Raw genomic sequence first — 13,262 nt, forward strand, 5'->3', positions numbered from 1 at the left:
GTAGTTTGTCTGGTATTTGTATTATCAGTAGTTTATCTGGTATTTGTGTTATCAGTAGTTTGTCTGGTATTTGTATTATCAGTAGTTTATCTGGTATTTATGTTATCAGTAGTTTATCTGGTATTTGTGTTATCAGTAGTTTATGTGGTATTTGTGTTCTCAGTAGTTTGTCTGGTATTTGTATTATCAGTAGTTTATGTGGTATTTGTATTATCAGTAGTTTATGTGGTATTTGTGTTCTCAGTAGTTTGTCTGGTATTTGTATTATCAGTAGTTTATCTGGTATTTGTATTATCAGTAGTTTATCTGGTATGTGTGTTATCAGTAGTTTGTCTGGTATTTGTATTATCAGTAGTTTATCTGGTATTTGTATTATCAGTAGTTTATCTGGTATGTGTGTTATCAGTAGTTTGTCTGGTATTTGTATTATCAGTAGTTTATCTGGTAATTGTGTTATCAGTAGTTTGTCTGGTATTTGTATTATCAATAGTTTGTCTGGTATGTGTGTTATCAGTAGTTTATCTGGTATTTGTATTATCAGTAGTTTATCTGGTATTTGTATTATCAGTAGTTTATCTGGTATTTGTGTTATCAGTAGTTTGTCTGGTATTTGTATTATCAGTAGTTTATCTGGTATTTGTATTATCAGTACTATGTCTGGTATTTGTATTATCAGTAGTTTGTCTGGTATTTGTGTTATGAATAGTTTGTCTGGTATGTGTGTTATCAGTAGTTTATCTGGTATTTGTGTTATCAGTAGTTTGTCTGGTATTTTTATTATCAGTAGATTATCTGGTATTTGTATTATCAGTAGTTTATCTGGTATTTGTGTTATCAGTAGTTTATCTGGTATGTGTATTATCAGCAGATTATCTGGTATTTGTGTTATCAATAGTTTATCTGGTATTTGTGTTATCAGTAGTTTATCTGATATTTCTGTTATCAGTAGTTTATCTGGTATTTGTATTATCAGTAGATTATCTGGTATTTGTATTATCAGTAATTTGTTTGGTATTTGTATTATCAGTAGTTTATCTGGTATTTGTATTATCAATAATTTATCTGGTATTTGTGTTATCAGTAGATTATCTGGTATTTGTATTATCAGTAGTTTAACTGGTATTTGTATTATCAGTAGATTATCTGGTATTTGTATTATCAGTAGTTTATCTGGTATTTGTATTATCAGTAGTTTGTCTGGTATTTGTATTATTAGTAGATTATCTGGTATTTGTATTATCAGTAGATTACCTGGTATTTGTGTTATCAGTAAATTATCTGGTATTTGTATTATCAATAGTTTGTCTGGTATTTGTATTATCAGTAGTTTATCTGGTATTTGTATTATCAGTAGTTTATCTGGTATTTGTATTATCAGTACTATGTCTGGTATTTGTATTATCAGTAGATTATCTGGTATTTGTACTATCAGTAGTTTGTCTGGTATTTGTGTTATCAGTAGTTTGCCTGGTATTTGTTTCGTCGGAAGTTTAGTCTTTGTCCTTGACCCTTTTCTTACGGCTTCAATGGTCCCTTTCATTCACAAACAATAGATGAAGACATCCAGTCACTGAATATTCTTTAAAGAAAAACAAAACATGGGCCAATGTGTACATAATCAGACATTTCGGTACAGAAGATTTTCAAGACTCTGTTTAGATACATTCTCTCTGACTAGAATGAATTTGTATTTAAGATGAGATCATAGCATTAGATATGGTTTACAGGCTGTGGTGGCTTTATAACACTTACCAGTGGCGAGCAGAAGACAATCAGTATGGATTCCTACAAAGGCGGTCTCCTCTGTACGTGGGTGGTCAAGGTAATTGATACTAAATTGGTAGATGAGCCGGTATTACCCCTATATACGTGGGTGGTGAATGGAAATGCCAATGACACCACTACTCATGGGAAATGCATACTATTAGATCCAATCAGTTTGGACATGATATGGAGTCATCCAGAGTCTGAAATGGAAATCCGCATTGAGCGAGACGAAGCCGAGTTCAACCACGGATTTTCATTTCACACTCTGGGTGACTCCGTATCATGTCCAAAACTCGTTGTGAAACGACGTAACCCCGCTGATCCTGAATACCTTCTGTACAGATGTTAGTAACATGTTAAGTAATTATCATTTAGTAGTAGTAATCAAATTGAATACCGTATACATATATGTATCTTTTTGAACATCATATAATCACAATATCAAAACATCAGTAATTACAAATATTAACACAGACTTCATGTAAATCATTCAAAATATTAAAATTGAATACAGATATACATGTACAGGGGACCTTGATTTTTCCGGTCTCGTCCGAAGGACTGCCTTCATTTTGTCGTCTCTTACGACAAGCAAAGGGTACGCAGGACCTATTCTAACCCAAATTCCCGTGGGACTGCATGTTTGGATAGCCATCTGTATTATATAGGAATTAAAACGACGATTTACTGTTGAACTAGATGATTTCAGCTTTATGATTAGCCATGGTTCCACGTTGTTAATGTGACACACAATGTTTATCACAGGGACCTGTCGACACTCGTATCAAGGCTACCATTGAATCCATGGACCTGCCATACAACACAGAAGACGACTGTTATCATTGGATAGAATTTAGGGATTATCTCATTGGCGACAGAGGCAAAGAGTAAGATACAAATATAGTATTAACTATACTTCATTTTAACACAAAAAACCATAACATACATTGCCTGACAGCCAGGCGTGATTGCTGGACGCCCGTAATTTATTGTATTCTAAACACACATAACAGAATTCGCAGAAAAACAAGGCGTTTTTCCCCATATACAAAAAATGAGATAACCTTCCAACTCCATATACAGAATATGAGCAATACATAAATAACAATCACTTTTAAATATACCTCATAATTCCTCCTATATAGCATCAGGGCAGGCCAGGAAAAAAACTAGAAATAAAACGATGAAAATCGCTAAAAAAAAAAAAAAAAAAAAACCTTCAGAAAACCTGTGTCCGTTCCCAAGTGTCGCTGGATACAGGGGTTTGTGAACGAACCTCACAACTTATTTGTAATTTTTTAACCTTTGCAAGGCATGAATGAAAACATAACATTTAACTGTACATTAAGCTTCGTCTATCTCGTGCCGAGCAGCGGCTAGAAGTGAATACCTGAATTGCAGCTCGAAAGCCTGTTTTTCTAACTCACATTCTATTGGCTAAAAATGGATCATTCCATTCTACCTGTACAATATACTGTACCATCAATACATTTTCCCGCTATTACTAACGAAACGCGAGAAAATATAATAAGCGACAGGTGCAGATGGGCAATTTCACTTTAGAGGTGGAGAAGGGGTGTTAACCAATCCTCAGATACGAGGTTCCAGCGAGTCCTGGGCAAAACCATGATAGAGTTAGCGGGCGATGCTCTCGCGTTCTTCAGTATTTTGATTGCAGAATCTAGCAAAGAGTTGTATTTTTGATACACATAGTTATGAATTAAAGATCTTCCATAACGGTGTATATATTGGTTTTACGTAATCTAATTTCAACCTATGCATGCAGTTTCCTTGGCCTGCAAGTACCATATACAAGCTGCGTGAATGTGAGGAGAAATTAACATTAGTCATACATGTACGATATTATAGATACATGAAAAATGAACATGTATTGTCGGAATTACGGACTAAACCAAACGTCGATTTGGAATGCTTCAGTAAGGGTTTTATCCCTCCCATGCGGGAAAATTTCATTTTAAGTACATACAATTCTGATTGTACATTTAAGCTGCCGTGGCCACCCCCCTTAAATCCGCCACTGAGCAGCCTATTAATGAACTTTCTTGTGATGGTAGGAGATGCGGTACACAAGGAGGGTCTAGTTTCACCAAAGTGATGAATGGAGACCCCTCAAGGATGATGGTGCGCTTTAATAGCGCTAAATACAAGGACGAAACTCCCGGAAAGGGCTTTTCTGTCCAGGTGGAATCACTGGAATCAGGTAATGTAATCTCGTTAGAAGTAACGGTTCAGGACTATGAGTTGATCGTGACTGTAAAGGCTGAAGTCAAATACTGATTGCTCAATGTATAAATCAAGGCACATCGCTAAACGTGCGAGTTTAATCGCGATCTCTGTTTGCTAACGGAAGTTACTTGTGCAAAGTATTGACGTCTTTAAGTTGTAAAAATGCTATTAATCTGTGGAGAACTTATTTTATCCTGCTTAAAAAGAATATGGTGTGTACATTCATATTTTCATGTGTTTGTGACCGCTTCAGCGGTTTGAGATTTGGGTTCTAGAATGTGCACCTCATGTTCTTTGTATCTAAATATTTTCCGTTGTGTTAATTAAGATTATATGAAGAAAATAAGAATAAAAAAGGTACAAAATGAAGAAAATAAGAATAAAAAAGGTACAAAATGATAAGTTTCCGACATTCTGAATTCGGGGACAAAAAAAAGAAGAACTGAACAATAACAGAAGTCTCCAAACTTCGTTCAGGAGATTTAATAAATAGTCACCTTTGTATCAAACATTGAGTAACTGAATTACAGATACCCGTATCAACCGAAATTACCCAAAATAGTTGGGCATGTGAATCATACTCTAATTTTCAAAAGTAGATACGTCATGTGCGGGTCCGGATTAGAATAGGTCCCAAGTACCTCCTTGCTTGTCGTAAGAGGCGATTAAATGGGGCGGTCCTTCGGACGAGACCGCAAAACCCGAGGCCCCGTGTCACAGCAGATATGGCACGACTAAGATCCCTTCCTGCTCAATGGTCATAAGCACCGAGCATAGGCCTAAATTTTGCCGCCCTTCACTGGTAGTGGTGACGTCTCCATATGAGTGAAAGATTCACGAAAGGGACTTTAAACAATATTCAATCAAACAACCACGAGAAGAAACGATTTAGACTGGAACTCAATGATATACACGTGGGGATCCGGGTTAGAATAGGTCCCCAGTACCTCCTTGCTTGTCGTAAGAGGGGACTAAATGGGGCGGTCCTTCGGACGAGACCGCAAAAACCGAGGCCCCGTGTCACAGCAGGTATGGCACGATTAAGATCCCTCCCTGCTCAATGGTCATAAGCGCCGAGCATAGGCCGAAATTTTGCAGCCCTTCACCGGCAGTGGTGACGTCTCCATATGAGTGAAATATTCTCGAGAGGGACGTTATACAATAAATCAATCAATTATAACCCAGTAATATTGTTTGTAGTAATTAAGGTGGTTGTTACTTTCTTCCTTAAAGCTTGCAGTAAATCACCGTGCCAGAGCGGAACAGCGTGCACGGATAAAACTGACGGCGGCTACCAGTGCACATGTACTAACGGATTATCCGGGGAAAAATGCAACACTGTCAAAGGTACTTCTAAATTTAGATTCAGTGGTACATTTAAATAATTATGATTCTCAATCCCCTCTCACGGGTATATTTTATTTTTAAAACAGCCAGTGCCACAACTATCTGTGATTTCCAAACGGACTTCAAGGGTTGCGTCTTCCAGCTTGACAAAAAGAATTCTCAATTTGATTTAACTTTGGCCAGCGTAAGTTACGACTACATACACTAAGACAAAGCAGTTCAAACAATTATGTCTGTCACTTCAAACTTAAAATGAACTTTGACAGCGAAATACATGGCCAGCGTAAGTTACGACTACATATACTAAGACAAAGCAGTTCAAACAATTATGTCTGTCACTTCAAACTTAAAATGAACTTTGACAGCGAAATACATGTCCGAAGATAAAAATGAGGTGATCTTTATTTTAGTAGAGGTTACAATCAGTCCGTACTTGAACGATATTTCAAGTTGACTGAGCCGCTGCGGTGGTTTATAGGTAGAGCGTTCGCCCCGCATGCGGAAGACCGGGGTTCGAATCCGGACACGAGACCTAAGTCTTTAAAACAGGTAGTGAGAGTTCCATTGCCAATCGCGCGACATCATGTGTGAATGTCACGGGTCCTCCGGGGGTGACCTTGAAAACTGATTTCCCGTGTCACAGTAGGTGTGGCACGCTAAAGAACCCACACTGCTCAATGGCCATAAACGCCGAGCATAGGTCTAAAATAGAAGTCATTCACGGTATTGGTGACGTCTCCATATGAGTGATTTTTTTTTCGAAAGGGGCATTAAGCAAGATAACAATCAATATCAATCAAGTTGATTGTTCTATGCCCGACGGATGTGACGTTAAAGGGAACCCTGTGTCAAGGATCAAAACCTCCTTGGCACACAAAAGACAGATTTTTTAATTTTCGAAAGAGACTAGCTTCAATGGGGGCTGTCAGGGAAACTCCAACACTCGAGCTCACATCCAAACATAATTCATATTAACCATCATAAAATGGCTGAAATAATGCACAAAACGGCTAAACAACATAATCAATCAATACTCTTTGTTTTCTAGACTGGCAATCAGAATTACCCTGGGGCTGGGAATGAGAACGGCTACCAGTTCCTGACCATGGCGAATTATAAATCTTCCATGCAATACAGAAAAGCGTACTTAGTGACATCTGCCAGCTTTGAAGGTACCCCTTATTTATTACACACACTCTCTTCTGGCATGACCAGCAGTGCTTTTTTTTTCTTTTTGGTCCCCCCCCCCCCCAAAAAAAAATTAAATACAAAGCACTTTATCGGTAACGTTCTTTATATTAATAATAAAAACTCTAGAACAGCTATTTAAAAAAGTTGCTGTCCTTTAATAAGGCATGGACCTTGGGCACCAGTTTCTAACAGAAATTATATATTTCAGGTGGATATAAAAATGTATTTTATAACAGATTTTTAAATTTTGAAATACACTTTTGCAAATATTTCGTTACAAGTCTGACTGCTAGATCTGATGTGACATATATGCTTAAAGATGTAAATATAATGTGGTAACAAAATTTTCATGGTCACAAACTTGCATGCTGTTTTTTTTTTATATCCAACACTCCGTGCAACTTCCCAAATGATGCACATTTTCAGATAACAACATACCTGATATTACACCTTTTGTTTAAAGTCGCTTGGGTGAAAATGTTGTCAGGTTACCAAGAATGAACGAATAAATGAAACTCCTCGACAGGAAGTGTTTTATTAAGAAACATAAAATCTGCTTTTCCCCAAACCATACAAAATATATTTTTCATTCCCGTTACGATTGTTTAGAACTGCTGATTCTGACAAACACGCACTTGTGCATACGAAAGCTGTATACGAAATATCTATATCTTCATCCATGTTTGAAAAGGAAGTCAGCCATTATGACGATTTAGAGTATCTTCTTATATATTATCTCCATTGACCTCGAGGTCCACATGAATAGAGAACACTTGTCTCAGGCAAAATGAAATTTACGAACGGAAAGGATTATATTTTCATCTGAGGGTTAAAGCTTAAAACACCACACACAACGAACAGGTCATCTGTGCTTCAACAAGCATATACCTGAACATAATGCACGATATTGTCCCGACTTTTTCATATCGATTATAAGGTCGTCCGAGGCACACTGATTTTAACTGCAAATAACTCCGTTTACCTAATCAAGATGTAGGACTTAGGCGGGTGTGACCGGTCGACAGGGGACGCTTACTCCTCCTAGGCACTTGATCCCACCTCTGGTATGTCCAGGGGTCCGTGTTTGCCCAACACTCTATTAAGTATTGCTTATAGGAGTTATGATATTGATCACTGTTGGTTATCTTCACCTTTCATTATAGAAAAACCACATACTGATCACACCTAGGAAGGATCTGAAAGCGAGGATTCATTCCGGTTGACGATATGAAACTTAAATTCATGAAAAGTCCACACATTACACATTTCTTTGAACAAATGGAAGAACGTTCATAATTGTCAGGTTCCAACGATGTCTTTAAAGAATATCGTGGAGTATATATTAAAACAACAACATTGGACACATTTTTCACAACCAACGACCTTTAACGTGGAAAGCCTGTAGACCTTTTTCTTCAGCTACATGCATTCCAGTTTTCCATGACAGACCTGGAGATTCCAATGTCGCTGTCCGTATCAACATTTAACGCTTCATACCATGTCTTAGCGGGTTTTTTGTTGTTGTTGAAATTCCAATGCCTTTCTTTCTGTCAACTCGTGTATTTCATTGTCTTAATCAAGGGAATGGGTATCTAATATCTAGAAGTACAAACAACCGTGCACATTTCACACTCGACTACAATGTATTGGTAAATTCGTGATGTTTAATTCTACCGAATATATTTCAGTTAGTAAACGGCTATAAAATGGCTGACACATTGCCGAAAACGGCTAACAATAAAGCCTAAACCAAACAACATGTTTGCTTTCTTATTTTTCAGAATCGGAGCGTTGTTTGAGCTTCAAGTATCTGTACACAAATCAATTTTATAACGACTACGAGGACGCTAAGTTCATTTTTCAATACGAGGGTTCTGATGGAGAGAAGAAAACTCTATACACCGTGGGTACCACTGACGTCAAAATCGGTTCTTGGCAAACAGTGTCGAGCACAATACCAGCCACAAACGGATTAAAAGTAAGGACTTTGAAATATAGTCAAATGGTTTCTATGTAACCTGTAAAAATGAGATTTGATTGGTTGTCATGACAAGGTAGGTATAGACAGTCGGACGTCACAATGCATGACCTCCATAAAAGCAACAACAACAAAAAACTCCTTAACTTTCTCAGTGTTCATAATTCTTAACCAAAGAATGAAAGATCGATTTTAATTCATACGTTTCTCAGCTGAATGTTGGTATGGAATACAACCTGGATAATTTTGTGCATATTTGATTGGACCTGTGTAACTTGTATAAAATAACATTCAGATGTATAAAAAATATAGTACGTTTAATTTGGACAGTTTACACAGTGAACTCTGAACTTAAACCTCGTTTCCTATAAATATACGATTTGGGATTAAAACAACACTTCATACTTTACTGTAGACCGCGAACGTATATCTAATAAATAATGTATATGTGATTTGTCAACAAAGGATGGATAAACCGAGACCCCACCTCTGGCGTTTACAGCGGGCCTTGGTTTTGTCAATTATATGTAATTATGTATTCTTTATAGGGTTGATCATTGTTCGATTTCTTCACTTTTTATCGTACTTTCAAAACACCCTGTGATTTCTTTTCTTTTGTTAGCGTTATGCCCCTTTGAGAAGTCCTGTGGGGATTCGGGTTAAAGCAGTTCCCATAGGCGAATCCAGGAAAATGTAAAGGGGGAGTGGGATCCAGCACTTAATCTTTTATATACTAATGTACGTAACCTCTTAAGCGAGATCTGGAGATAAAATAATACATGAAAGTGCTTAATATGTACTACTTGTTTCCAAAATTGAAGTCGATCTAATCGCAATACTCAGACCTAATTTCGCAATGAAAATAGCCGATTTAAAAGTTACCCCCAATAGGTCGGGGGGGGGGGGGGGGGGGGCACCTAGGATCCCAGAGGCTCTGGGGTATATGGTGCAAAATCCTGCATTCTAAGCAGTTCTTTTTTTACTTTCAAATTGTCTACTTCTAAAGCAAAACTGTTATGTTACTCATACTATTTAAGAATTCTCAAGTGTCACGTGTATCTGATGAAAAGATTGTAAATATATATCGTCTTATTTATCCTAGAATTAAATGATAAAATGCCTTGGGTCCTTAGTACACCTTGCATGCCGTAATAGGCGATTAAAGGGGACAGTCCTTCGGATGAAACCACGAAAACCGAAGTCCTGTGTCTTCCCTGCTTAAAGACCGTAAGCGCCGAGCATTGACCTAAATTTTGCAATTCTTTACCGGCAATAATGACGTCTCCATGAGAGTAAAAACATGTAGGGCGAGAGAGAGATACGTTAAACTACAACCAATTGATTTGGGCGAACATCATAGGGTATACTTACTCGTATATGGATATTAGAGTTTAAACAATCTCCTTGGATGGACAAGGCCACAATTGCAGCCATTAAAAAAATTGCAGCCATTGTTTATATAGACATATTAACATAAAGACATATTTTGAATCTTAATGTATCAAGTATTACGAGACAGTGAACATGTAATTTTTCAAAACCAAGAACCCATGAATATTATGCTTTGATTATTTTAGGGGGATATAGGCAAATTTCCTTTCTCAAAAACCACCAGCTTTTAATTTGTAAAATTGGTATCTACTTATTATTCTCTTGTATTGTAGACTGCAAGTTTAACAGATGAATGTAACTGGTTTTCATTGCACATTTTCTCAAGACCGTGACCGAGTGGTTAGGGCATCGCAGTCAAATTCACACGGTCTCTCCCCTCTGGTCGGCACGGGTTCGAATCCCGCTCGCGCCGGTAAATGAGAAAGTTTCCGAGTTTACTTGCGGAAGGTCGGTGGTCTCTTCCCAGGTACATTGTCTGGGTTATCTCTTCCACCAATAAGAAACTGGGCGCCACCAGATAACTAGAAAATTGTTGAGTGTTGCGGAAAACAGCAAACAATCAATCATAATATCTCACGAAACACTCGACTGCAGTTTGTAAAGTCACCATGTTACAAGTCCTTATTTCTTGAGTCGGGGCCAAAGAATGTATATGAACACGTGAAGATAAGGAGATATCATAATTTCTATAAATAATACAAATTTAAGAGAGGGGCAAATACATGTATGGGCCCCTAGACATATCGTAGGTAGAACCAAGTGCGTAGGATGAGTTAACAGCCCTTGTTGACCGGACATCCTGCCGTGAGTCCTGTGTCTTGATCCGGTAAATGGAATAAGAATAGTTTAAATCAGGATGTGCAGAACTGCCGAACAATTACATGTAGTATGAAAAATGGCAGACAGCATATTCATGTGATTAGATTGAGTTTTATGGTCTATGGACCTCGATGTTTTAAATGAAACTTCCAGATATATAAAGTTTAAGTGAATCATTAAAACACATTTCTGAAAAGCAGATCAATTATATATTTCGCAGATAACGATTGAAGCGGTAGAGGGATACCAAGACTTAGCACTGGACGACATTGCATTAAAGCCAGGCGCATGTGGTGAGGAAAAACTTTACGATTTTACAATATTATACCATGAAATGATGAAAGGTTATGTGGTGTTCGAAAACGTGATCGACTCATTGTGAGCCACCAAAGTCGCGCAAAAATAATATGGGGGCAGATCTGCCTGTAAGAACTGTATTTAAATTGTTTATTAATGTTCCTTCCTGTTTTCCCCATTTACACTGAGAGGTCACTAATTGTAGGATAGGTAACACAAATCTTACTCTATGCATGACGAGGATCCTGTAACGCCCGCCGCGAGAAGAAATCTAATTTTCTTAGGTTACATCCATAAAGACACGCAACTTGCTTCTAGACAGAACGATTGGAGCAATCATATAGTCTTGGGCTCGACGTGACCTAGGAATTGAACTCGTGACCTCAATGTTACGAAGCGAAAGCATATATTTCTGGTTGATTGGTGGGTTTTTACGTCCCGTCAAGAATTTGTTTTCGCCTAAATTGAAACGACACCAGCTGTGGATGACGTACCACACCTTTTGACTCATGCTTAGTGCTCAGGACGTAGCAGTAAGGGTTCTTTATCGTGCTAAAATCTAAGACTTGTGAGATTAAAAAAAACTGCCCAATTGAAACTTGCGAATTATTGAAAAAAAATCAGGAGTCTTACTTTTGTTGCCTATAAATATGCTCAGTTACTATTTGTGAGGCATACGTCAGCTAGAAAAGTACCATATGTAGTTGATCAAATTGCACTGGTCACCATTTTGAATCGAGAAATTTTACAGGAGTTATGGGACTTTGTTAAATTTGTACATGTTAAACTACAGGAATAATTTGTGGACGCATTTCCTCCGATTCCGGTTAATGGATTTTGATCAAATTTTGTAGGATCGTTAGTCAGCATATGTAGTTCATCATAATGCGCCGTCAGTTTGATTCGAAAAGTTGGGAGAGGAGTTAAGGAACAAGTGTTTAAACCTTTTTGCGGCGGTAAGGGACGTGGCTACGCGTAGCAGTCTTGTTAAAAAAATTTAGGTATGAAGCGGTCATGGCACGAATGGGGCTCGAACTCACGACATCCTGGTTACAAAGCGAATGCTCTACCACTGAGCTACCACGACCGGTCATACACATGTATTCCTGAGCTACCACGACAGCTGTGTGGAGATTTTAATTGCCGCACTATAACGTCCCGGTAGATTGGTCATGTTCATAATATGTAAATGAAAATTAACCTAAATATTTACTATCCTTGGGTTTGAAAGAAATTTTCGACATTATTACATGACCGGTCGCGGTGGGTCGCTGCTTTAGCAAACCGGAAGTTCCAGGATCGATGCTTAACCCCGGCGCCGAGTGAAATTCAGTCCTAAATCATAGGTAGTGACTGTACCGTACTACTCAAAGCGCCCGGGGTTGTACATAATGGGTACTTCGGATATATCTGTATTCATGCGTGTTTTCAAGTGAACTGGTAATCTCAGAGGTGTTATTTTTCCTCTTTTCAGAGGAAATTCTCTCGGTGGCTCAATTATCGAAAAAAAATATGAAACATTCTGAGGTTTGATCTAAAATAACAGAAAATTATATTTTTTCCGGGTAGGGTGATGTGATTTCCCCCTTTTTTGACCAAATTTCCTCTGATTTCTATAAGGAATTCAGTCACATCCCTGATTCTTTATCCGAACAATTTTAAAGAATCTCGTATGATCTATTCCGTGATGTTAAAGCCATAGTTTTTTTTAACAAATTTTAAATTTCTTTCCTTTCATAGCGTGAAAAGCAAGACGGTAAACCACACACAATGACAGCACGAGGAACCCTCAAAGTCCGTCAATCTCACAATTCGCCTCTGTAGTTTGTATTATTGCAGTAGATCATCATTATCAATGTTAGATAGAATGAAATATAATATTTCCTATGCAATAAAGTTTCTTTCACTACGCATGTCATGTTTTCGTTTGTTTAATACGTACACAATCTCCCGCGACGGAAATTCGACATTAAGGTAAAGGGCCGTTTCAATATTAAGGGGGCCGAGTACAATTATTTCTGTCCTCGCGATTTCTTTAAAATTTGTATCAATAATGAATTGTACTTTGGACAATTTAGCAAGAAAATAAAACATGCTTTTGCCCGTACAGTATTATGTTGGGGTCGTCTCAAAGTATCAGAACCTTTACTGGGGGATCTTATGAGATTTTCTCCGACAATATAGAACTATTCATATTTCTGCCCTAGCATTTTCAACCATTTTA

The 13,262-nt window shown here is 37.7% G+C and overlaps 1 protein-coding gene across 1 annotated transcript in view; it reads left to right on the top strand.

Moving 5' to 3' along the window:
* LOC125663050 (zinc metalloproteinase nas-17-like) overlaps positions 1–12,881 on the top strand; it is a 30,601-nt gene extending 17,720 nt beyond the window's left edge. The window contains exons 9-16 of the mRNA XM_048895368.2: positions 1,728–1,822; positions 2,533–2,654; positions 3,843–3,988; positions 5,448–5,545; positions 6,410–6,533; positions 8,334–8,530; positions 10,962–11,034; positions 12,779–12,881. Coding sequence (XP_048751325.1) covers positions 1,728–1,822; positions 2,533–2,654; positions 3,843–3,988; positions 5,448–5,545; positions 6,410–6,533; positions 8,334–8,530; positions 10,962–11,034; positions 12,779–12,783 — 860 coding nt within the window. The 3' untranslated portion in view covers positions 12,784–12,881. The remainder of the gene's footprint in view (positions 1–1,727; positions 1,823–2,532; positions 2,655–3,842; positions 3,989–5,447; positions 5,546–6,409; positions 6,534–8,333; positions 8,531–10,961; positions 11,035–12,778) is intronic.
* The last annotated feature ends 381 nt before the right edge of the window (positions 12,882–13,262 follow it).

Source organism: Ostrea edulis, chromosome 8, assembly GCF_947568905.1.
Source record: "Ostrea edulis chromosome 8, xbOstEdul1.1, whole genome shotgun sequence".
Classification (NCBI taxonomy): Eukaryota; Metazoa; Mollusca; class Bivalvia; order Ostreida; family Ostreidae; genus Ostrea; species Ostrea edulis.